Source organism: Rhincodon typus, chromosome 4 (genome assembly GCF_021869965.1).
Source record: "Rhincodon typus isolate 14 chromosome 4, sRhiTyp1.1, whole genome shotgun sequence".
Classification (NCBI taxonomy): domain Eukaryota; kingdom Metazoa; phylum Chordata; class Chondrichthyes; order Orectolobiformes; family Rhincodontidae; genus Rhincodon; species Rhincodon typus.
Genome location: NC_063335.1, coordinates 58833177 through 58860761, shown reverse-complemented (window position 1 = coordinate 58860761; position 27585 = coordinate 58833177). Strand labels below are relative to the sequence as shown.

General features: G+C 41.2%; 1 protein-coding gene across 1 annotated transcript in view; it reads left to right on the top strand.

The window, feature by feature from the left end:
• Nucleotides 1-27585, top strand: part of LOC125482971 (zinc finger protein ZFPM2-like) — a 335207-nt gene that overhangs the window by 210132 nt on the left and 97490 nt on the right. Inside the window, exon 3 of the mRNA XM_048596117.1 lies at nt 9393-9482. Coding sequence (XP_048452074.1) covers nt 9393-9482 — 90 coding nt within the window. The remainder of the gene's footprint in view (nt 1-9392; nt 9483-27585) is intronic.

The following is a 27585-nucleotide window of genomic DNA, read 5'->3' as shown; positions in this document are numbered from 1 at the left end:
TTCTATGCTAGTAATTTTGTGATGTACAATATTCCAGATGTGTAACTTCTAGATTGTTCTTTGGTATGACTTAATTTAGAATAGTAGTTTATCAAAAGCTCCCTGCTTATTTTATATTCCAAACCCTTTGAAATAAAGGCCAACATTTCATTTGCCTTCCCTAATACCCACTGGATACTAATTTTTTTGTGATTCTTGTTTGAGGACTCCCAAATCCCTGTATTCTATAGTTTTCTGCAGTTTTCTCCATTAAAATAATATTCAGCTCTTTGATTCTTCCTGCCAAAATGCATAACCTCACAGTTCCTCACATTATATTCCATCTGCCAAGTTATTGCCTACTAATAACCTGCCCATATCCAACTGCAGACTCTTTGTCATTCTCTTCACTTACCTTCCCATCTATGTTTGTGCCATCTGCAAACGTGGCTATAGTACATTCACTTTCCTCATCCAAGTCATTAATATTCATTGTACGTAATCCTGACTCCAGTACTGATTCCTGTGGCACACCATTAGTTAGAGGCTTCCAGCCTGAAAATGCCCACTCTATCCCAACGCTTTGTCATCCATTAGTTAGCCAATCCTCTTATCCATGTCTATATATGACCTTCAACACTATGGACTATTATCTTATTAAATAGTACCTCATCATACGCTTTCTGAAAATACAAATTTATAAACATCCATTGCTTCCTCTTTATATATCGAAAATATAACTGTATAGCACTTGAACAGGCCCTTCGGCCCACGATGTTGTGCCAAATATGACGCCAAATGAAACTAATCCTTCTGCCTACTTTTGGTCCATATCTCTCCATTCCTTGCATATTCATATGTTTATCTAAAAGTCCCCTAAATGTCCTTATTGTATCTGCCTCCACCACCACCCCTGGAACTGACTCCTACCACTCTCTGTGTAAAAGACTTGCCCGTCACGTCTCCTTTGAACTTTCCTCCTCTAACTTTAAATATTTGAAATCACCTGACGGAGGAGCTAATAAACGTGTAGGACTATAACTTTGTGTCGTGTGACTTCTGTCTTTATCCTTTATGATAGATTCTATCAAGATGCCAAAAACAAACATTTAGCTAATTGACCCATGGTTATCTTTATTTTGTCTGTGTCCCTATTCACATAAACACGTTACTTTGTTTGCTTTCCAATATTTTCAGGCTTTTCCAGAATCTAAGGATTCCTTGGAGATTACTAACAGTACATTCATTATCTCTGGAACTATTTCCTTTAATATCCTTGGATGCATTCCATCAGGCCCAGGATATTTATCAGTCTTCAGTCCCAGTACATATCACTACCTTTTTTTTAGTGATAGTTATTGTATTTACTTCCTCTCCTTGTTTTGTCCCTCAATTATTTACTAAATTTGGGATGCCATTATTGTCTTCTACTGTGAAGATTAATGAAAACTACTTATTTAATTCCTCTGCCATTTCTTGGTTTCCCCAGTATTGTTTGTCTAGCCTCATTCTCTAAGGAGCCTCTCTTCACTTTCACTTCTCTCTTCCTTTTCATATATAAGAAAATCTTGCTGTCCATCTTGATATTACTTGCAAGTTTGCACTCAATGCCCACTTTTTCCCCTCTTTATTATTTTTGATTGTCTTTTGTTGGCTTTAAAACCTTACCACTAATCTTTTCCATATTGTGTGGTTTTACTTTCAATCTGATGTTAACTTATCTAGTTAGCCAGCACAGTTCAAGTGAAGCACATCCTATAAGAATAGCACCCTTTTACCCCAGTATTTGTACCAGTACTCCGCTGGAGCATAACTATAATATAATGACTTGTCACTTGAAGTATCTGTATCCAGTTCACCTTAGGCAAACCCCTTCTTAGCTTCATAAATTTGTCTTCGTGGAATTTAGAACTTTTACTCTTGTCCTGCCATTATCCTTTTTGTACAATGATGCTAATTCTAACAGTATTATGGTCACAATCTCCAAAATGGTCACCCATTATTACTTGCCCACGTTCATTTCCTGGGCTAAATATAGAATTGCACCTCATCTTGTTAAGCTTGTTACATACTGGCTTAAAAAAAAATTTCTGTTGAATGTTCGGCAAGAATTTTGTGCCTGCTGTGCTTTTCACATTTTTTCATGATGCATTTGATATTAGGGAAGTGAAAATCCCCACCTGTTATTGCACTGTTGTTTCTGCATTCACAAATTTGCTATCTACTTCCCTCTCAATATGTGGGGTTTATAGTACACTGCTAGCAGTGTGGCTCCCCTTTTATTTCCAAGCTGAACCCTATCAAATGGCACATGGTAACACAGTGTCCAAATTACAACATGTGGTATAACTCTGCATCTGGTAGTCTGCTAATCTGGATCCTACCTGTCCAGATCTTTATACTGTGATTGCATTTCTATCTGTCAAATGCATCAGAGGGTACTGGGAGATGGATGCAGTCTGATCTTATTGCAGCCGAAACTGCCATGCGTCCCTCCCTTGTTTGTCCTGTTCATCCCCTTAAACAAAAGTAATTGGAATTCCTTTTGTGTTATCGTAAAAAAGATAAAAGGTAGCACAGAAAGCCTTGACACAAAGGTTCTGAGCAACTAAATGGAAACAGGAAATGATTCAATTCCAGTCCTGGGCAACTGTCTGTGTGGCGTTTCATCTTTTATCTGTATTAGCGTGGATTTCTGCTGGGTGCTCCAGTTTCCTCCACAGTCCGAAGATGTGCAGGTTGCGTGGTTTGGTCATGCTAAATTGTCCGTTGTGTCCAAAATTGTGCAGGCTAGGTGGATTAGCCATGGTAAAAATGCAGGGTTATGGGGATAGGATCGGATCCGAGTCTGAGTGGGATAACTCTTTGGAGGCTCGGTACAGATTCAATAGGCCGAATGGCCTCTTTCCACACTGTAGGGATTGGATGATTCTATGATAGAAATAGGCACATAATAATGGAGTTTCATTAGTGTTTCACATCCTATTGGGCTCTCTTAAATGCATTATTTAAAGCATTACCTGAGAACCCTCTGCAACCATTCTTTGTCAACAGGTACACAATTCTGTTTAGACTGATGTAAACATGAAGAAGTTGTACCACGATAGACTTCATTCTAGTTTGATATCTCAAATTGAGCAGGCAGTCATTGAATGAATATAAATGCCAACAACACTGTTTAAAATGATGCTAAACAGATGGAAGTTCTGGCATAAAGGATTTCCACCTTATTTTTCAATTGATTACATTCACTTTGTGGTTGTTAATTCAGTTCAATTAATTGGAAAGTCCACTTCCAGAGTTCCTTTATGGAAAGGATGCTGAAACTATAAACCTAGAAATTGCTTTGGAGTGGTATTAAAATCTTTGGGTTTTTGAGAACTACACAAAAAGTTACATTTCAATCGATTCATTAAAAGCTGTACTTTAATAGTTGCACAGTGACATATTCAATTCAGGAGCAGAATCCATTCTGGTAAAAGGTTGCAAACTACAATTACAAGCCTTTTAAGCTGTTGTTAACTGAGCAAAATTGATTTAGAATGGAATTTTATAGTGAGAAAAGGCAGGTTTACTGCACAGGCAGTCCAAACCTTACTGCAATGATCAGTGGAGAGAAGGAACATAGTTGTGACTGGTGATCATCCCAGAAGCAGCAATGGTTGCATTTGAAGGAAAGCAGGAAGGACAAGGAAATCACACCACTATTGTGGACATGGCTTACTTAAGTGTAGAGCACTTACCGGACACATCCCAAAGAAGTTTTAAGCTTCAAGAATTTGAGCAAATTGTCAATGAGACTTGCTCCTTGCATGAGACAAAAAATAGTAATCCAGTTATCACACATTTGAAACAGAATGCTTGCATAAAGATGACAACACTTAAACACCAGAAAAGGCACCAAATAAATGCACTGCTCTTTATTAGATCATTTGACTGAGTATTTACTTATTGGTTGTAGTTAAAAAAGACCCTATTATGAGAACCATTATAATATATGCTGATGAAACTTCAGTTTGGGAACATTACAGATTTATTTTAATTTGTTTTATTTTAATATAATAGTGTAAGTGTGGTGTATCTTGAAGTGACACCTTTTACACTAGTGATTTTTGATGCACGGTTCATTCAGCAGCAAATTTTTCAATGATGTTTTCATATTTGCAGTCACTCTGGTCATCAAGTTGAATGGCAAAATTATGGAGCATTGGTAAAGGCAATTTGGACAACATATCTAAACTGCTACATTAAAATCCCCGTAGTGTGCTTGATAACTTTAATTGTAGCTTAAGCCCTAATATACCACTGCTCTACTTTTGTCTGAGATTAATGCAGAGGTGTCTTAGAACCATGACTGACCTTCATCTCCCAGAAGCTATTCTTCCTTTTCCTTCTCTTCAAAAAAAGAAAAGGTGGGCCAGATAATGGTAAAACCAAACGAAAGTTCCCCAAAAGGAATGATCTCCATGATTCTATTCAGGTTCTTGCATGCTAACTGGCCATAAAATGACAACTGTAAAATCACAAGAGTCTGAACGGCAATGGGTGCATTTGATCATACACTAGGAAAGTCAGTCAATCCGTTGCACTTGCTCACATAATCTTTGATATGGTGAATGTTGTTGATCATCTTTTGTACATCTTTTAGTCATAAACTGGTTGATACAGTAAATGTATTATGGCTAGCTTGCAAAGGATTTGATGCATAAAAATCTGAAGTCTGTGATTGATTGTCATTATACCAAATCCTGATATTTTTCTGCAGGAGATTGCGGAGTTCCAGACAGCCATTCTGCTAAGCCTTGGGATCCTCGGGCATATTGTTTCCATTTGCTTTTTGGTATACTAACAGACCTTAGCACTACACCTGACGTACAGCTGGACTTCTTCCATTGCTTGCATTGCCTGACAAAGGAGTGCTAGTGGACATGATCTTTTTGGATTCCCAGATTGCTTTTGACAAGGTGTTGCACAGGAGGCAGCTGAATAGTTTTAGATTTTAAATTTAAGTTTAGGTTTTATTGTCACGCATACTCAAGTATGGAGTACAAGAGTACAATGAAAAGTGTACAATTTCACCACACATGGTGCCATCTTAGGCACAAAGTACCTAGGTACAAAATCCTAGTTTTAGAAGTAGAAAAAGAAATAAATAAATTTTAAAAGTTCAGCACTACAGTTTACTTAATATAAATGTGAAAAAAATAAAGGAATAAAGTTTAAAAAGTCAAACATTACAGTCCTTTCTTAAGCCATGGGCCTGCAAATGCTCCAAGCTGGGCTTTCTCCAAGAGGGCTCACTCTCCCCTCTGCAGGACATGCATTCACCCAGGCTGGACTAAGACGCACCCATGCTCACCAGCCGCCGACTGCTGACTGCCACTGTTGACTTCCATCAGGCACGCCAAGCTTCACTGCTGCTCACAAGGCTTTGGCCCCAACCGCCACTTCACTGCTGACTGTAGCTGCTGCCATCCTTTGCAAAGGACACCTGCTGCTGCCCTCTTGCCGCCACTGCCTTATTGATGACTGCCACTTCTACCGGCAGTCATCTCACTGCAACCAACCGCAGCCACCACCGTCTTTTGCCACAGCCACCATCCTTCGCTGCCAGTCATCATTCGGGCTTGCACTGGCCCCAGCCACTGCCACACTCCATTGCCATGTTAGTTGCCTTGCTGCAGAGTTCTCCTCTGGTGCCAATCCAGAATAAGATAATACAGTGTTAGGGGCAAGGTACTGGAATGGATAGATGATTGGTTGACTGAAAGAAGGCAGAGAGTAGGCATAAAGGGGTCTTTTTCAGGATAGCAGCCAGTGACTAATTGAGTTCTGAGGGCTTCATGTTGGAACTAATCACATTATACATTAACGATCTGGATGAAGGAATTGAGAGCATTGTTGCAAAGTTTACAGCTGACACAAAGAGATGTAGGGACAGGGACAGGTAGTATTGAGGAGGCAGGGACGCTGCAGAAGGACTTGGATAGGCTAGAAGAGTGGGCAAAGAAGTAGCAGAAGGAATACAATGTTATACAACTTAGTAGGAAAAATAGAGGTGTATACTACTTACTAAATGGGGAAAGACTTCAGAAATTTGAAGCACAAAGGGACTTGGGAGTTCTAGTTCAGGATTTTCTTAAGGTTCAATTGGCAGTTAGGAAGCAAATGCAATGTTGATATTCATTTCAAGCAGGTTAGAAAACAAGAAAAGAGATGTACTGTTGATGCTGTATATGCTTCTGGCCAGACTGTATTTGGAATATCGTGAGCAGTGTTGGGTCCCGTATGTAAGGAAGGATATGCTGGCATTGGAGGGAATCGGAGGAGGTTTACAAGAATTTACAGGACCTGGGGATGAAGGTCTTGTCATATGAGGAGCAGTTGAGGACGTTGGATCTGTATTCGATGGAGTTTAAAATACAGAATACTGAGAAGTCTGGATACCGTGGACGTGGAGGAGATGTTTCCATTAGTAGGAATGTTTAGGATGTGGGGGCACAGCCTCCGAATGAAGACACAACCTTTTAGACCTGAGATGAGAAGGAATTTCTTAAGCTGGAGTGTGGTTACCTGAGGAACTCATTTCTGCAGATGACTGTGGAGGCCAGGTCTTTGAAGGTATTTAGGACAGAGCTGGAAGGGTTCTTGATTGGTAAGGGAGATCAAGGTTGGTGGGGAGAAGGCAGGAGAATGAAGTTGAAAAACCTACCAGCCATGATCGAATGGCAGAGCAGGCTCAGTAGGCTGAAAAGCCTAATTCTGTTTCTATATCTTATAGACTTATTTGTAGTGCTACTGAATTTAATATGAATATGGTCCAAGAAACTCAGAAGGTCAAATACACTGTAGTTCACCGTTCAGCTTTTGCAATGACACTGATTCTTAGTGAGGGCTAACAGCTCATTGCGCGTGTCATGCATGATCTTTGGAAGATGGAATCTCATGTCCTTAGCAAACTGTTATAATGACAAAATGTGTCTAATGCCCAAAATGTAACTTCAAAGATTTAACATACAGATACAATTTGACTCTGACCATTTTTACGGTATTTGGAAACAGATAATAAGTGTGGGATAACTTGCTGGCTCATAGTAGTTTAATTGCACTAGCGGCAGTCTTGCTGCTTGTAGTAGCTTCCAGGCTCTGGAGTATAAATTGGTACTGAACATAAATTCCCATTAACAGTTGGTCCAGCACCCTGTCCTCTGTTACAAATGAGAAGATGAGGTATGCACACCATCAATACATACCATTTAATAGTCTTCAAGCAAAGTAAAAGTTTTTCATCTACAAGAGCAGAGATTAATTATAAGGATCATTGTACTGAAGGGTCACTCTTAGAAATACTTAAGTGTTTGGATATGAGTTTATGAGCATGATTTTACAAGTTCCTGATTTTAAATGGTTTGTTGCTTATTGAACGCATTTCCGCACAGGAAAAAGGGATTAAAAAGCAGTGTAACAATAGTTTATTAAAGCTATTACAGTTCTTTCAGTAGAGCTACTTCACTTAACATATTGATTCCAGGAAAATACAATCTCCAAAAAAAATTGTTTAAGTTCTTCTATTTAGCAGCAGGTGAGAGTATAGCACTCATTTCCAGTTCTGGCAGCATTTTGCATCCTACATCCAAAGCAGCAAAAGTTCTGATAAAAAGAGAGTGGGCCACAAATGATTGTACACACATTTTCAGGGCTTGATTGAGGTTTTTTAAAATTCATGGAATGTGAATATTTCTTACAAGAATATTTCTTACGGACTGCCCTTTGGATCAATGGTAGTTGTTTTTATTGTAATGTAGTGGAACTTCAGAGTGCTGTTAAGAGGCAACTATATTGTTGTGAGCCTGAAAACACATTATAGGCCTGACTGGGTTAAGATAGAAGATTCCTATTTTAAAGTGAATTGACCAGATAGGGTTTTTTCAGTAATCCAGTAAGTTCATGATTGCTATTACTGATACGAGCTTTTATTTTCCATATTTCTTCAATTAATTCATTCTACTGTGTGTTTCTGGATCGTTAGTTCAGGCTTCTGGAAACTAGTCTGGTAACATAATCACAATGCTCCCATTTCTGCTAATAATAAGCACTACTGATGTACCAGAGGTTGCTGCAACTATCACATCTATCCAAAAATTAGACTAAAAGCTTACATTTACCAATTGACATTTGTTTTTACTGTATAAATAAATCAATTTTAAACCTTTCATTGTCCTACCATCTAAATTTATGTTCTGAGGAAGGGTCACCGGACACAAAACGTTAACTCTGATTTCTCTTCACAGATGCTGCCAGACTTGCTGAGCTTTTCCAGCAACATTTATTTTTCTATCTAAACTTATAAATAGATTCATGCAAAAACAACTAGAAATTAACTACAACATTACACTGTAATGGATTCTGCTAACAATAATGACTAACTCTCTCACCAGTTAAAGTTAACTTTTCAAATTTTCCTTTCCTCCTTCTGTAAATATTTGCTCCCTTGAACAAAAAGGAACTAATTTATGGACTAACTACAGTTTTGACTTCTTGCTATCTATGTTCAACTTCTGCCACATTAAAAGACAATTAGAACCTGAATGCATACAAAATAAAGGTACGTAGATGAATAAGTACCTCAAAAACTTGATTGCTGATTGTTCTATCTAACTACACCATAATAAAATAGATGAGAATGTGGGGGAGATGATAATCAAGCTTGCAGATGATTTACTGAATGTTTGCCAGTGAGGAAGGAGGTCTTAAGTTATCACAGGATATACTGGAGCTGTACGTAACACTGTTTGGGCAACAGCTGGAATACTGTGCGTAGTTCTGGTCTCCACAGTATAAGAAGGATGTGATTGTACTAGAGAAGATGCAAAGGAGATTCACCAGTTTGTTGCCTGGGATGGAGCATTTCAGCTATGAAGAGAGGCTGGATAGGCTCCGATTGTTTCCTTTAGAGAAGAGAAGGCTGATGGGAGACCTGAGAAAGGTGTTTAAGGTTACGAGAGGCATTGATAGGGTTGTTCCCTTTAGTTGAAAGGCCAATAACAAGGGGGCATAATTTAAGGTAAAGGACTTGGGGGAAATTTGAGGAAAATGTTTTCCACCCAGATGCTGGTGGGAATCAGGAAGACATTAAGTGGAGGGTAGTGAAGATAGGAAACCTTGCAACCTTTATAAAGTACTTGGATGAACACTTAACATTTCATTAGATTAAAGTCTATAGGCCTAGTTCTGGAAAGTAGGACTTGCATAGATTTAAAGTAGTTTTGTCATTGCAAACTCAATGGGCCAAAAGGCCTCTTCTATTGTACAATTCTTTAGTTCAATAGTATTTAATTCTTTTCTTCTGGAGGGGAAGCTTTCACTGTGAACTTATAGATGTTAACTTTGAACATTGTGTTTTGTTTTTTTAGGTGATGAAAATGGCATTAGGGAAACAGCTCAGTCAGATGGAGAAAAGCCAGGCCGTTCCAATTTGGAGCTTGAAGACTGGAATGGACCAGGTATTACCTCAACATTCCACCATCTGATTTTATTTCTGTTTGCCTGCTATTCTGAACGATACTTGGGATGATCAAATTACCTGTTGTGGCTGATCATTAACATTTGTTAAGCCCGAGGACAAAAAGGTTGTATTGAATTTGCTTTTGAATCATTGCAATAATATGTAGCAGACATAGGAGGTCACATAACATGCGATGTTTTGTACTTTAAGTGCTATTGTAAGAATAGAGGTGCCCTCATTTGATGACAAGAAATGTGTTTTTGCCAACATGACTACCAAAAGGATAAAAATAGATGTCTGACTCTGAGCAAGCCTGCAAAGGCACTCTGTACGCAAAGAAAATCCATCTTTTTTTCTTTAAACTGCATCTAAGGGTTTCAACCCAATTTTTAAAGTTTGCATCAATTTAGATCCAAATGGTTGAGGCCCCATCAAGAAAGAAGCCAAATTGAAGCTGCTCAAAATTGTCATTCAGCAAATATGGTCAAGAAAATTTGCACACATCAGAGAACCTTGGAAAGTTTATGGGGATCAGGAAAAGTGCTTCGAGGATTGTGCCCTCAGGGCTTTGCGGTTACCTATTCCTGAACTGTAGTGATTGTAATGAGGTCAGCCAGGTGGACATCATAGAAAATGAGTTTCCTGCTTGCAGCTGTTAATCTGGTCCAATCAGGGAGCCCTGGCTGACTGATATAAACAGGAGTGTCAGAGGTTCTGTTCACTCTGAGAGCTGGCTCTAAGGAAGCTAAATCAGTGTTAAGGACTTTCCACATATAAGTTAAGGGTGACTTGGTGATGGGATACTGGCCCCATTAGAGTTATTTCAGTAGCAATGAGAGCGGGACACAGTCCTGAAGACATTCAGTTGCAGATTTTGTCTTTGAGTTGGGGTAAGCATTTCTGACATCAAGCTGTTTATTCAGGAAGCCTGACTTGTTTGATCCTGCCATCGAAGACTGGGTCCAGTATGCAGAAAGAATGCGTTATTTTTTTCCGGGCAAACTACATTATGGCAGATAAAGAGCAATGAGTAATTCTGCTGACTGCTTGTGCACCTGCATCTTTTTCATTAGGAGCCTAACTTTCCCAGAGCACCAGAAAGTTAAACCTTTCAAAAGTTGATGGAGTTAGTTAAGGAATGGTATGACTCCAAGCCTCCTCTAATTCTGAGGCACTATATGTTTTACCTGGAAAATCAATAACCAGAGGAATCTATGTCGGGATTTTTCATGAGGTTAATATGACTTGCAGAGGCATGTGACTTTGATTTCACCCTTAATGAGATGCTGAGAGACTCTTTGCTAAGTGGGATTAATGATGTAACCATGCAAAGTACCTACTAGCTAGAGCTTAACTGGACATCCAACAGACACTACAACTAGCTTTATCATTGGAAAATATGGTAGGAGGAGCATATGACTTGCAGGGTATTCCGATGGAAGTGGATACCCTTTCCAGTCTCACTGAGCTTGGGAAACACCACTCGAGGGAAGGTAATTACAAGGCCTCACTCAGGATATATCCTTGACAGAGGAACTGTAGATCAGCCCACTGCCAAACCCTAAAATGAAGCCAAGCCTCAGTCAAATGGTTAAAGTTATCTTCAGGATCTGGGTTGGCAAGCCATTTTTGCTTTGTGGACTCAACACAGCAAGAGTCCTACTTAACCTAAATGGAATAAGAGAATTGATAAGACGATATCCAGGAGATTGAACACCCTGGAAAATCCACCTGCATGGTGGGTTAGACATGGAAAATTAGGGGAATGAGTCTGGGTGGGATGCCGTTCAGAGGAACGGTGTGGACGTGTTGGGCCGAATGGCCTGTTTCCGCACTGTAGGGATTCTATGAGATTTCAGGGGTGGGAATCCCACAATTGGATGAGAAGGACCAAGTCTTCAGATAGAAGAGAACACTGGGGAATTGTTGATGTTAATTGCTACCTATCTGGTTTGGAATGGTTAAATTGCTTAGCAAAATCCAAATCAGAAACAATCAAAATAAATGTCTGGTTCAATGGCCACTCTGTCCCATTTAAATACCCAGACATTTTTCAGGTAGGTCTAAGGACTACCAAAGGAGCCAAGGCCATCTTGCATGTTGACTAGGAAACAATTCCACAATTCTGCCTGGCTTGTCCAGTGCCATTTGCCAAGAGTAGAAACAGATATCAGAAGACTGAAACAATCAGGAATCATGAAACCTTTCCTGTTTGTGGAATGGGCAGCACTGATCATATCAATTGTGAAGCCTAACAGGTCGGTTCACTTTTGTGGAAATTTAAACAAATAATAAACCACTTTTCACAGCTGGATAAATACCCAAACCCTCACATTGAGGATTTATACGAAAGCTGGCAGGGGTCTGTCCTTCACAAAGCTGGACACAAGCCATGTGCACCTGTAATTACGGTTTGATGAGGATTCCCAGAAGTATGCTATAATTAATATCCATAAGGGTTTGTACCAATATATGAGACTGTCATCTGGGCTGTGGTCAGCCTGTACAATTTTTCAGCGGATGATGGAGAACGTTTTACAAGGTCTACCCCAGGTCGCCATTTATCTAGATGGCCTGCTAATAACAACAAAGACCAATAAGGAGCACTTAGAGAACTTGGATATAGTCCTTGGACTTTTCTTCCAGGAAGGAATATGCCATGCCTTAGAAGGGAAAAATGTGTGTACCAGGTACCTCAAGTGACCTAACTGGGCTACAGAGTCGACAAGACCGGGTTACACTAATTCAAGATGAAGTAAGGGCTATGAAAGGTACCCCGGCTCCCTAGGCATTTTCTTGAATTGGTGAACTATTATGGAAATTTCGTATATAATCTGGCCTCCATCCTGGCACCTTTGCATCAACTCTTAAAAAAGGGTCAACCTTGGAAATGGTTGCATGGCCAAGCCATAGTTTTCAGGAAAGTGAAGAAACAGTATCATCCTCTAAGGCATTGGCACACCCTGATCCCAAGCAAGATCTGGTATTGACAAGCGATGCCTGCCCATATCGCATCAGGGTAGTATTAGCTCAGAGGTGGCCCAATGGAGAGCAAATGCCAAATAGCATATGCATCCAGGACTTTGGCTAATGCAGAACGTAAATACCCCCAGAAAGAGAAGGAAAATATGGCAGTTATATTTTGGAGTCAGAAAGTTCCACTAATATGTTTATAGAAATAAATTTGTAATAGTAACGGAGTAAAAATCCCTTTTAGGTCTGCGTAAACAGGGTAAGACAGTGAGCCCATTCCTTCAGACCAAATTCAGCAGTGTACACTGTTACTAAATGCATGTAATTACAAGTTGGAACACTGTCCGGCAGGCCAATTAGGTAATGCAGATACATTGAACCGCCTCCCATTGGCAGATCCACCCCTCCGGCAGTATTGCCACCTGAAGAGTTTGTATTATTTATAAACTTCCTGGGCACACTTCCAATCACAGATAATGATATCAGACTTTGGACGTAGAAAGATCCTGTCCTGGCAAAATTGAAACAGCTGGTGATGATAGGGAAACCAATGGGCTGTCACAACCAGAGCTGAAACCTTTTTGGACCCGAAGAGACCAGATCAGAGGAGGATGTATTATTATCGGGAGCAAGAGTGATTAACCCGAGCAAAGATCACTGTCAGATAGTGCTGAACTCCATCAGAGTCATCCAAAATGAAGATGTTGGTGAGAAGGTATGTCCGGTGGCCAGAATTGGATGCAGACATAGCTGCGTTGGTGGGACAGTGCCAGAGTGCTAATAAGGACAAAAATTTCCACCAGCAGCTCCTCCATATTCGAGGGAATGGCCTGGGAAACCCTGGACATGGTTGAATGTTGACTGTGCAGGTCCTTTCATGGACTCAGTGTTCTTAATGATTGTGAACACCCACTCAATGGCTGGATGTACTTAGAGCTCATTCGTCAAATGCTGGGATGATGATAGAATAACTATCCACATCATTTGTAAAACCTTTGGACTCCTAGAAGTGTTGAACACAGGTAACAGGCCATCATTTACTAGCAGGGAATTTGAGTATTTCCTAAAGTTGAATGGTATGCATCATATAAGGACAATTCCATACCATCATTCATCTAATGGTCTGGCAGAAAGAGCAGGCCAAACTTTGAAAGCAGGCTTAAAGCAACAGCTTGAAGCTTCACAAGATACCAAACTGTCCCAGTTCCTATTTGATTATAGGACTACCCCTCTTGCAACTACAGGAATAGCTCCAGCTCAGTTACTGATGGAGAGAATAATCTGCGACAGGTTAAATCTGATCTTGCTGGACCTTGGGGGTTGTGGAGGGTGAAAGGGCATCAGGAACACCAATCCCGGACACATGACCCTACTAAACGAGAGAAACAATTTACTTCATGGGACAAAGTTTGGTGTAGAAACCACAGGAATGGCCCTCCATGGGGAAGAGGCATGGTTGAAGCAAGATTAAGTTCAGTGATGTATAAAGTTCAGCCGGGGCAACAGTCCTGAACAAGTACGTAGACCATGTGAAAGCTGCAATTTCATAAACAATGCAGGAGCAAAATAAGCCTAGCTGCTTGACTGCCTTTCCAACTGTTCCAGAACCCATGAGTTCTCCCTCTTCATTAAGCATTGAAGATATCTCAGAATTTGAGATTGGCATGACAGATGTCGCCACCTCAATACCTTTGCCACCTGAAGAGGAAAATGAATTTCTTCTGGGATACTGCAGACTCAAAAGGCGAGCTGTTGTGTGTTATTGGCTGCCTGTATCAGAGGCAGAATTGGAGGAACCTGACCTGGCACTAAGATGCCCCAGGAGGAGCTACAAAAAAAGTGTACCGGCCTATTTCCTCGGACTCATTGGGGTGGGATGTTGATTGTGATGAAGTCAGCCATGTGTACGTCATAGAATATGAGTTCCCTGTTTGGTCTATTAATCTGTTTCAATCAAGTAGCCCAGGCTGACTGGTATAAACAGGAGTGTCAGAGGTTCTGTTCACTCTGACAGCTAGCTGTGTGGAAGCTGGATCCATGTCAAGGACTTTCAACACGTAAATAAAGGGTGACTTCATGACGAGATACTGGCCTTTGTGGAGTTATTTCATGAACCATGGCTGGACACTTTAAAAATAGTGGTGTAAGTCGCCTGTCTCAGAGGTGGTGTTGGGCTTTCATTCCATGTTGCAACCAAAGAACATTTTGGTTCATAAATAAAATTTTACACACTCCACCCTCTCACCCTGGATGTTCAAGCTCCAATACTATCACCCAAAGTAGATTCTAGTATTAATTTTTGTCAAGTGAGGCCAGTGCGACACCAAGCCCTGAAGGTCAGGGCACAAGACGTCTCAACTGAGAGACTCCATTCCCCGGCTTCAATCCTTCCTCCATTATTAGTTCCCTTCCCAGGCCAAACAGACAGCTTTGTTATAAAGATCTTGACTGAGCATATGGCTGTCCAATGAACTACCACCACCAAAATTATAGAAGGAATTTGTTAGAATTATTGAGCAATGTTCAGGGTCTGTTGAGAATAAAAACAAATATCATGAATTGTTAGAAATACATGACTTTACAATGGGAGGTTGGATAAAGTATATCTAAAATAAAATTCAAAATACCTTGCCCTTGATTTTCACTACAATGGAGATCCATTCTGTCGTGATGAAAATGATAGATGAGCCTGGAAATTTGAAGCCTGTCCCCAAATCCAGGACATGCTATTTTCATGGGCTGCGTTACAAATATGTGTGTTTACTGCAGAGGTAAATGCTGATAGAAATCCACAGCTGCCTCCACTCCTGTGTGAATTTGGTGATGTGGATGTCTGAAGAATGAAGTGTACAGAATAGACCTGATAGAAATGGACTTGAACTTTGTGCATTTGTTTGTACCCACACTACCCTAAGGTAGAGGCCATGCAATGTTTTGATATGCCTCGGGATACTTTTGGAAGAGGTGAGGTGTCCATCGGGAGTGATATATGGCTTTTGGGATAGCTAGAAGTTTGCATGAATGTGCATGGAAAGTGCATAAATTCATAAAACTCTGTAGCTCATCAGAACTGTCAAAATAAAATCTGTCAATAGAATAAGAGAAGTTGTCAACAGCAGCTTTCAATGGAGCTGTCAAAATAAGTTCTTCCCTATAAATCTTTGAAAAAAAAAGTTTATGTGCTCAGAAGAAGAAAATTAGTGCTTGCTCTTTCAATTTAGTGCCATAAGCCCAAGGGTCTCCACTACTGGATTAATGTTGTCTGACTGCTTTCTTAACTATTGATTTGATTTATTGTAGTCACATGTACCTAGTACAGTTAAAAGCTTAGTTTTGTGAGCAGTACACCAGACCATAGCAACCAAGGACATACAGACGGTGGTTAGACAGACCAAGGCATACAAAGGTACAGCTGCACAGGAGGTGCACATAGAAAGATCAACATTATTTGAAGTTAGAGAGGTCCATTCAGCAGTCTAATAAGAGCAGGGAAGAAACTGTTCTTGAACCTGTTGATCCATGTCTTCAAGCCTCGGTATCTTCTGCCTGATGGAAGAGAGCATTACCAGAGTGGGAGGGGTCTTTGATGACGGCAGCCTTTCTGTAGCAACGAGCAGTGTAAATGGAGACCATGGATGTGAGGTTGGCTTCCATGATGGTCTGGGCTGTGTACACAACTTTCTAAAGATTCTTACGGTTTTGGGCAGAGCAGTGCTGTACCAGGCCATTATGCACTTGGATGGTGTGCTTCATCTGTAAAAGTTGGTGAAGGTCCTTATGGACATGTTGAATTTCCTAAGCTGGCTGAGGAAGAAGAGGCGTTGTTATGCCTTCCTGGCTCTCATATCTACATAGGAAGTCCAGGACATATTGTCAGTTATCATAACTCTTTGGAATTTGACACTCTTGACCTGCTCTACCTCAGCTCCATTGATGTAGATGGGGCCATGTGCTCGTTCTTTCTTCCTGAAGTCAATGATCAGCTCTTTTGTTTCACCGACATTGAGAAGGAAGTTGTTTTCATTGCACCATGACACCAAGCATTCTATCTTCTTCCTGTATTCTGATTCATTGTTGTTTGATATCCATCTTATCGTGTTGTCAGCAAACTTGTAGATGGCGTTTGTACGGAATTTGGCTACAAAGTCGTGGGTGTACAGGCAGTACAGTAGGGGGCTGAGAACGCTTCCTTGCAGGGCACCAGTGCTGAGGATTATCTTGAAAGGGATGTTGTTGACTATCTTCACTGATTGTGGTCTGTGGGCCAGGAAGCTGAGGATCCAGTTGCACAGGCAGAGACAAGACGTAGTAGTTGTAATTTTGAGATTAATCTGGAAAGGATTATGGTGTTGAAGTTGGAGCTGTAGTTGATGAGTAGGAATCTAACATAATGTCCCTGTTATCCAGATGTTCCAGGGATGCGTGTAGGACTAGGGAAATGATGTCCACTGTGGAACTGTTTCACCAGTAGGCAACTTGCAGGGGATCGAGGCAGGCTGGGAAGCTAAAGATGATGTAGGCCATGACCAGCCTGTCGAAGCACTTAATGATTATGGAGGTCAGAGCTACTGGGCAGTCGTCATTTAGGCACGTTGCATGTGTTTTCTTTGGTCTTTTATCACTTTATATGCTTGCAACTCATTTTGGCTGACAGCTACAGAGTGGCTATAGATTCTTTGAAGTGGGACCATGAATTCCAATGCTTGTTATATGAGACGATCAATTTGAAATTTCTTGTCATTTATTCATTCACAGAATGTGACGGTTGCTGGCTAGGTCAGCACTTATTGTTTATCCTTAGTTGCCTCTGAGAAATTGGTGTTTTGTCACCTTCTAGAACAACTGCAGTCCATGGATATAGGCACACACACAGTGCTTTTTGGGTAGAACTTCCAAGCTTTTGATCCAACAACAGTGAAGGATCTTATTCCAATTCAAGACTGTGTGTGACTTGGAGAGAATCTTGCAAGTAATGATCATCCCAGGCATCTGCTGTCCTTGACGTTCTAGGTGGTAAGTTTGTAGGTTCAGAAGATGCTGTCAGAGGAACCCTGGTGACTTGCTGCAGAGCCAATGGTACTAGTATTGCACACCAGACTCTGAGTGAGTTTCCCTAGGTTGCTGTAGTTTTAAATGAATGTCCTAAATCATTTCCCTTTCATTACCCACCTTTGGTTGGTCGCAACATGGTTAATTGAGGAAAAAAAAATCCTGTTCCCTTTGTAGATGCCTTTCTCCAAGACCCAAATGAGCCGACCTTTTTAGAAAAGGCCAATTTAACCAGGTTTTCTTAAGTTAATAAAGAGTAAGCTTATTAATTACAAAACATGAGAAAAATTAGTGATACAACACTCATTTACACAGAAATAAAAGGTGAGTCCAAAAAAGTAAAAGTTAATTAAAAAAAATCAGTTTTTGAATTGTTCATGAAAAGTAGACAGTTGAATCTTGCAGCGGAGGTTACAGGTAGCATTGACATTAATAGTTGAACAGTCAGTGTCACGATCCTTAGGTTTGCAGATTGATTGAGATTCTGTGAGTCCCTATTTCTTTCGACCATGATTGAATCCCAGCATTCAAGGTAAGAGGGAGAATCCTTTAGAAACAGAGTCCTGTCTCCCTTCTTATGGCTCTCCGAGTGCAACATCGGATTGATTAGATGATAGTTCTTTGCAACATGCTAATTCTCATATCTAGGTTAATACAGATGAGTATAATGAATCTCATGAGTACACATGAGAACCGTCAGTCCCACTAGCTTACACGAGTAGAGTTGACAGCATTTTTTAACCCTGTCTGTATGTATTCTCCAAAGGGAAAAACACGATGTGCCTGCAGTTTGGGACATAATACACAGGGGGTGACTTGCTATTGAGCAGTAGGTTGGCAACTCCTTATTATCTTCTTAGTCACAGACGATCACAATTCAGTCTGTTTCAGTTTGCCTTTAACCCCTTTGAAGGCCTGTTGTTTGATATTACCTTTACATTTGTGGGTGTGACATTCTGTGGGTACTTTACATCCACAGACACTCTTGGCTATATCAGCCCTCTTTTAAAAAACATATTTGAAATTAATAGTTAAAGTGCCCTCACGACTTAAGCGTTCTGACCCGTGGGCAGGACACCACTACTGCCATTGTGCATCAGTGTGATACAAGTGAATATTGAAGGTGACAAATGAAATGCGAATCAAGTAGGCTGTTTTGTTCTGGATTGTGATGAGCTGCTTAACTGATGTTTGAGCTGCATTCATGTAGACAGTAGAAAGTATTCCATCACACTCTTGGCTTGTATCTTGTAGATGGTGAACAAGCTTTGGGGAGTCAGAAGATGAGTTATTCAATGCAGGATTTCAAATCTGACCTTCTCTTGTAGCTTTTGTATTTATATAGCTTGTCAGTTCAGTTCTTAGTCAATCACACCCCCTAGGATATTGATAGTGGGTATTCAGCAATAGTTACTCATTGAATGTCAAGAAGAGATAGTTGTATCCTTAGAAGGTAAGAAGACATAAATGGGCTGGTCAGATGGGCTGATCAATGGCATACGTAATTAAATCTGGATAAATGTGAGGTGATGCACTTTGGCAGGATAAAAAGGGCAAGGAAATGTATGAACAGTAAGACCCTGGGAAGCACTAAGCATGAGACGATCCTTGGTGTATATGTGTGCCAATCTCTTAAGGTATCAGGACAGTTGGGTAAAGTGTTTAAGAAGGCTTACCTTCATTAGTTGAGGCATAGAGTTTAAAAACAATGAGGTTATTTTGGAACTGTATGAAATATTAGTTAAGCCACAGCTAGGGTATTACGTGCAGTTCTATAATCCATGTTGTAGTGAGATATGAGGGACTGCAGAGAACATTTACCAGGATGTTGCCTGGGCCAGAAACTTTCAGTTATTAAGAGAAATTGGATAGACTGGGGTTGTTTTCCTTAGAGCAGAGGAGACTGCCAGGAGATGTACAGAGATGTGCAAAATTATGAGGGACAAAAGGTAGATGGGCAGAAACTTGTCCCCTTAATGGAGGGATCAACAACTAGGACATAGGTTAATGGTAAAGGGCAGACGGTATAGAGGAATTTTGAGAAACTTTTTTTCACCAGAGTGTGGTTGGCATCACTGCTTATAAGGGTAGTGGAGGCAGAAACCCTTATAACATTTAAGAAGTATCTAGATGCTCACTTGTGATGCCAGGGCTTGTAATTCAATGTGCCAAATGATGTAAAATGGGATTAGAAAAGTTAGGTGGTTGTTTTTGACTGGGGTGCATGGGATGGATTGAAGAGTTTTTTTCTCTGTGTTGTAGATAGTTTCATAGAGATATATAGCATGGAAACAGACCCTTCAGTCCAACTCATCTATGCCGACTAGATATCCTAAATTATTCTAGTCCTAATTGCCAGCATTTGGCCCATATCCCTCTAAACCCTTCCTATTCATATACCCATTCAGATGCCTTTTATATGTTGTAATTGTACCTTCCTCCACCACCTCCTCTGGCAGCTCATTCCACACATGCGCCAACCACTGTGTGAAAAAGTTGCCTTAGGTCCCTTTTGAAACTTTCCCTCTCACCTTAAAACAAGCCTTCTGGTTTTGGACTCCCCTACCCTGGGGAAGTGACCTTGGCTATTCACCCTATCCATGCCCCTTATGATTTTATAAACTTCTATAAGGTCACCCCTCAGCCTCTGATGCTCCAGGAAAGCCAGCCCCAGCCTATTCAGCCTCTCCCTATTGCTCAACTTGGCAACATCCTTGTAAATCTTTCCTGAACACTTTCAAGTTTCACATTTTTTGCTAAAGCAGTGAGACCAGAATTGAATGCACTGTTCCAAAAGTGGCCTAGTCACAGTTATGTACAGTTGTAACATGACGTCCTATAAATGCATTGACTAATAAAGGCAAGAGTACCAAATACCTTCTTCACTATAAAAAATAACAAAAGAACTGTGGATGCCTCAGACCCAGTCTGAGGAAGGGTCACCGGACCCGAAACGTTAACTCTGATTTTTTTCTTCACAGATGCTGCCAGACCTGATGAGCTTTTCCAGCAACTTCTGTTTTTTGTGCCTTCTTCACTATCCTGTCTACCTGCGACTCCACTTTTAAGGAACTATGAACCTGCACCCCAAGGTCTTTTTGTTTGGCATTCCCAAGGACCTTACCATTATGTGTATAAGTCCTTTCCCAATTTGCCCTACAAAAATGCAGCAGCTCACATTTATCTAAATGAAACACCATCTGCCAGTCCTCAGCCCATCGGCCCATCTGATCAAGATCTCCATGCCTACACTCTTTTCTTTACAGACTCATCTTACAGATGGCAAGCTCTTGGTACGTAAGAGACAAATAATTTTGACACTACATGAGCCCAGTCCTGAATATTGCCTGGGTCATGCTGCATGCTGGTATGGACTGCTGTAGTATCTGAGGAGTTGTGAATAGTATTGAACACAGAAATTAGTCAACAAACATCTCCACTCTGACCTTATTGTTGACAGAGGGTCGTTATGAAGCAGCCATAGGACACTTTGCTGAGGAATTCTTGCAGAGAAGTCCTGAGACAGTGATAATTGGTGTCCAGTAACCACAATCATCTTCCTTTGTATAGAATTTGCATCATATTCTGCAGTGACTTCAATTTTCATAAGGCAGCTTGATGCCACACTCTCAGTCAACAGTGTTACCTCTGAAAGTTAACTCTTCTGACTACATCTGCATAAACTCTGTAACATAGACAGAGAGATAATGGCAAGATAATTTCAGGTAATTAAGAGTATCAACAGATAAGTACAAACAGTGTGAATGGATTGTTGACTGGCTGAACAACAAGTCTTTGCAGGTGATCAAAAGTATCAAATGGTCTAAATAAATTCTGAACAGCAAGTGAATTTAATCTTTTTTTCTGGCAAATGCTTAGGGATCTGCACCTCTTCAAGATAATTCCTGTCGTCTTAGAACAAAGAGCAAAGAAAATTACAGTACAGGAACAGGCCCTTTGACCCTCCAAGCCTGCACCGACATGCTGCCCATCACAACTAAAACCTCCTACCCTTCTGGGGACTGTACCCCAATATTCCCTTTCTAATCATGTATTTGTCAAGACGCCCTTTAAAAGTCACTATCATATCTGTTTCCACTAGCTCCCCCGGCAGTGAGTTCCAGGAACCCACCACCCTCTGTTTAAAAAAACTTGCCTTGTACATCATCTTTAAACCTTGCCCTTCGCATCTTAAACCTATGGCCGCTAGTAACTGACTCTTCTGACTGTCCACACCCTTCATAATCTTGTAGACCTCTATCAACATACCATATGTTGTTTTGCCCTCAAACATCTGTCTCCAATCTACAGTTATTGTTGTAATTAGCCTTCTGCCAATTTAGCACCTTCGCCTGACAACTACAATTGTCTTTAATTCCCCAATACTAGATCATAGATCATAGAATCCCTACAATTTGTAATCAGGCCCTTCGGCCCTACAAGTCCGTGCCCACCCAATCCCATCCCCCTATAACCCAACTAATCTACACATCCCTGAGCACTATGGGCAATTTAGCATGGCCAATCCACCTAGCCTGCACATGTTTGGGCTGTGGGAGGAAACAGGAGCACCTGGAGGAAACCCACAAAGACACGGGGAGAATGTGCAAATTCCACACAGACAGTTGCCCCAGGGTGGAATCGAACCCAGGTCCTTGGTGCTGTGAGGCAGCAGTGCTAGCCACTGTGCCACTGTGCCACTGTGCTGGACCTGGTACTAGGTCCAATACGGCCCCTTTCGTAGTTGGACTATCTACGTACTGTTTCAAGAAGCCTTCCTGGATGCTCCTTAGAAACTCTGCCCCAACTGCGTCCCAAGTCCTAAGTGAGTCCCAGTCAATATATGGAAGTAAAATCACCTATGACAACAACCCTGTTACTTTTACCTCAGATCTGTTCTTCCATCTCCTGCTGGTTATTGGGAGGCCTATAGTAAACTCCAGACTTTGTGATTACACCCTTCCTGTTCTTGAGGTCTACCAATATTGTCTCACTGTGTCAGCCATCTGAGGTGTCCTCCTGCAGTACAACTGTGATATGCTCCTTAACAAGAAGTGCAACTCCCCCACCCCTTTTACATCCCCTCTATCCTGCCTGAAACATCTGTATCCTGGAACGTTAAGCTGCCAATCTTGTCCCTTCCTTAACCAAATCTCTGTAATAACAACAACATCATAGTTCTAAGTACTAATCCAAGCTCTTAAGTTCATCTGCCTTACCTGTTACACTTACTCAGGCTTTACTGCAGGAGTGCTTTACAACACACTCATCGTTGTCTTTTTTTCTCTCCTTGAGCATATTCATTTGTGCCATCAAATCAGAATAACTGCCAGCAAAACCTCTGCAGTCTTGGCAGCATCTTCCCTAGTTCCTTCTCAATTGACTTAGTAATTCTCATTTGTGATTTGTCTTAATAGTGAACTGAAGATCCATGACAGAGTCTACTAACTTCTCAGAAGTCCAAGTAGCAACTAGTGCTTTCTTTTCCGTTACTGTGTATTTTTTTCCCTGTTTAATTGAAGAACAGGTAGTACGATTTCTAATTCAGGTGATGATATATCTGTGGTAACATTATAGACAGTTCTCGGTCATAATGCATTAATATATCCAGTGAAATGAGCATCTCATTTATTTTTTTCATTCCAAATTTGTAGATTCTATTCCTAGCAATATGTTTAGTCATACCTTAGCGAACAACCCAGTGTTTCATCAACAATTGTCAAGTTGGATGAGAACTTTTCTACTTGCTCTACCATCCCCATTAATTACTAAAGTTCTGTCACCTTACAAGGGAATGGAAACTCATTAATGGCTTTGGCTTTGAGAGTGTGCCCTGATTCCTGATGCATGTGCAATGTTCCCGAGAAATTTTACTAGTTAGGAATCAAAACTTGCATGTATTTTTGGATGTTAGCCTTTCTTCTTGCAAGCATTGTAGCATTGTTCTCACTCTAGTATCATGCTCCATGCTAAGGGACCTATGGATCATCTGTGCTTGAATTGATTTGATTTGATTTTTTGTTGTCACAGGTACCAAGATACAGTAAAATGTTCATGCTCTACAGGCAGATCATACCATACAACATGCATCAGGTAGCAGAACAGAGTGCAGAATACAGTGTTACAGCCACAGAAGAGGTGCAAAGAGAGAGTGAGATCAAAATTAACATTTGAGAGGTGCGTTCAGAAGTCTGATAACAGCAGGGAAGAACCATTCTTGAATCTGTTTGTATATGTATTCAAACTTTTGTGTCTTCTGCCTGACGGAAGAGGGTGGAAAAGTGTATAACTGGCATCTTTGGTTATGTTGGTTGCTTTCCCAAGGGAAGTATAGATGGAGTCAATGAATAGAAGGTTTGTTTGCATGATGGTTTGGGCTGTGCCCATGAACTCTGTGGTTTCTTGCAGTCTTGGGAAGAGCAATTGCCATATTATGCTGTGATGCATCCAGATAGGATGCTTCCTATGGGGCATCTATAAAAACTTGTAGGAGTCTTTTTGGGCTAATAATCTTGAGTAGATTTGTAGCTCAGGTTGTGGATGCTGTGGTTAGTTTGCTCACTGAGCTGGTTCATTAGTTTGCAGACGTTTCATTACCCTGCTGGGTAACAACATCAGTGCAGCCTCAGATGAAGCATTGTTGTATTTTCCTGCTTGTTATTTAAACTCTAGGGTCTATTGGAGTTGATTACTTCATTTCTGTTTTTTTTTTGCAGTGGTGTGTATATAGGGTATAATTCTATGTGTTTATTGATGGCCTTCTTGGTGGAGAACCAGACCTGTAGGAATTCCCGTGATTGTCTCTGTTTGGCTTGTCCTAGGATCCTGACGTGGTCCCAATTGAACTGGTGGCCCTCCTTGTCTGTATGTATGGAGACAAGTGAGTATTGGTCGTGTCCTTTTGTTGCTAGTTGGTGTTCATGTATTCTTGCAGCCAGTTTTCTTCCTGTCTGTCCAATGTAATGTTTGTCTCAGTCCGTGCATGGAATCTTGTATATTACTTTGGTTCTGTCCATAGTGGGTAAGGGGTCTTTGGTTTTGTTAGCAGACGACGTCGGGTTGAACTATGCCAAAATGAAGAAGAATACCTCCATCAAGTATTTGGAGACAATGGATACCTGAACAGCTGGGTCCAACAATGCCTGTCACACAAACAACAACAGGAAGATACAGTACGTCCCGACACACTTGTCATGTTACCATACATCAAGAATGTATCTGGACTGACCACAAGACCCCTACGGCCACTGGGCATCAGAGTGGCACACAAACCCACATCAACCCTATTGAAGTTTGTGATGGTAGTGGCATACTCATTTAGGTTGGCTGCTGAGTTCTTGAAGATGGACCAGTGCACTGACTCTAAGCAGTCACCTGGAAGCCCTTCCATTGCACCAGATCAATACTGCACTACTTTCTGTATTGGGTCCTCATGCTTCAATTTCTGCTTGTAAGCCAGGAGAAAGAGCACAATGTTGTGATATGATTTTCCAAAATGTGGATGGGGGTTGGAGCAGTAGGCACCTTTGATGGATATATAGCAATGGTCAAGGATGTTTGGACCTTTGGTGAGACAGGAGATGTGTTACGTGATATTTTGGTAGCACATTCTTGAGGTTGGCCTGGTTGAAGTCGCCGGCTAAGATGAACAAGGCCTCAACGTATTCAGTCTCAAGATTGTTTGTAGCCTTGTATACTTCAAGTGTGCACGCTTCACTTCTGCATGGGGTGGGGTACAGACCACTGACAGGATAGTGGAGGTGAACTCGAGCGGCAGGCAGTAGGGCCAGCACTTCACTGGTAGATATTCTAGATCTGGGGAGCAGTATCTCGCCAGATTCGCCACGTCTGAGCACCAAAAAGTGTTGATTAGAAAGCAGACCCCTCTGCTCCTTGCCTTGCTTGAGAACACCGAGTGGTCTATTTGGTGAACTGAGAAACCCTCAGTTGTAAGCATAGTCAGGTGTAGCAGGAGTAAGCCACATGTTTTTGAAGCAGAGCAACACAGCAGTTTTTCAATTCTCTATGGAAGGTGAGTCTAGCTATGAGGCCATCCATCTTGTTCTCAATGGTTTGGATGGTTAAATGAATACAGAGGGAATAGAGGGATACGGATGGAATAAAGGCAGAAGGTTTGTTTTTTTTTAGTTTAGTCATGATGATCGGCACAGTCTTGGAGGACCAAAGGGCCTATTCCTGTGCTGTACTTCTCTTTTGTTCTTTTGTTTGGATATTTGCCAGGAGTATATTGGGGAGGGGTCCCTTGAAACCTCTAAGTTTCAGTCTCACCTGAAGTCCAGTGCATCTCCCACGTTTCCTGGGTAGGTGGCTGCTCCTAGTTGATCCTGGGCATTGGTCAGGGAAGTCTGTTGCACTGGAAGGTAAATGTGTTCTCCTGATGGGGTCCTGGGCATCAGTCGTGGCCTTTAGCGTTCTAGGGGTCTTGTTGTTTCAGTCGAGCCTCCTCTATATTGGGCCACCATGGGGTCAGGTCTTGTTCCCATGCTGGTTGGGCTTCAGTTCCAGGTTTCCACAAGGTCTGGGAGATCAACCCTGTAAGAGAGAAGAAGTTCTCTGATCCCTCTGGACTTGTGGTTCCAATGTCGGTAAAGTACATGGGTGTGTTCCATGGGGGCCTGGGCACTAGTCAAGTTCATGAGCACTCCACGTGGTCTTGTGGTTGATTTGGCCATGCCTTCTCAATGTCGGGTCACCATGGGGTCAAGTCTCATATCCGCATATGTTGTTGGGCCTCGGTTCTGGATTCATCATTGGGCCTGTGATAGGCCAGACGGCCTCTGATCCCTTGAGGCCTGCCTCCGGCATCATTCCAGCATCAGTAATCAGGCTGAGTCGGTCGGAGTATCTTCAAACCCGGAAGTAGATTGAAGACATCATCATTAGTAATTTTGATAGAGTTAAAATTGAGGTTTAGAAGAGCAGAACAATTATAAGATACATCAGAATAAGATCTGCTGTAGACAGTTTGCAAAAAGTCACCACCCTCCAGTGCCATTTTGAAGTCCTGAGTGGAGTCCTGTTTGTCAATCAATCCATCTCATCTTCAAGAATATTTTTATTCTTCTCTCAAAGTGTTGTGATACTGACATCATACATAACGATAGTAAATTTTAACAACATGTGCAAAATGGCAAGATGAATTGTGTACACAATTTGGAATCAGCATGCAAGACGAATTGTCAAAAACCCAGTATTTGAGTATAGCTTTGTAAAAATAGAGCTATTTCATGGTTCTGCCAGCCTTTCATCCACACACAGCACTGGCTGAGTCATGTTACTGCAGCTTTGGTTAACTGTTTGAGATCCACACAAATTCATTGTGACCCATTTGTTTTCTGAAATGGAACCATACTTGAAAAACAACTTGTAAGTGAGGTAGTTATTTTCCGTAGCATTGATTTGATTTCTTGCATCACTTTCTCTAAAAGTGAGTGAGGATCTTTCCTTGGGGTGAACAAGCCCACCAGCTTAATATGATGTAATAGTGAATTCCACAGATTAGTTAGGCCACAGATGAAATACTGTGTGCAGTTCTGGTCGCCACTCTATCAGAAGGATGTGAGTGCACTGGAGATGGTGTAGAGGAGTTACAAAAGGATGTCACCTCAAATGAAAAGTCTCAATTATGAGGAGAGACTAGATAGGCAGATTTTGTTTTCTTGGAGCAGAGGATGCTGAGGGGAATTGATTGAGGCATACAAAATTATGAGTGGTATAGGCAGAGTAGATTTGAGAATTTCTTCTCTATGTTTTATGTGTCTAAGACCAGAGGGCATAGGTTGAAGGTGAGGAGTAAATGGTATAGAGGAAATCTGCAAAACAATTTATTTTCACGTACACAGTGTTAGATATATGGAATTGCTTGCTGACAGGGTGGTGGAGGCAGATACCCTTGCAACATCTAAGAAGCATCTGGATGAGTACTTAAAATGCCATGGGATTAATGTAGTTACAGAGATAGTAGGAACTGCCAATGCTGAAGAATCTGAGACAACAAGGTGTAGAGCTGGATGAACACAGCAGGTCAAGCAGCATCAGAGGAGCAGGAAAGCTGACAT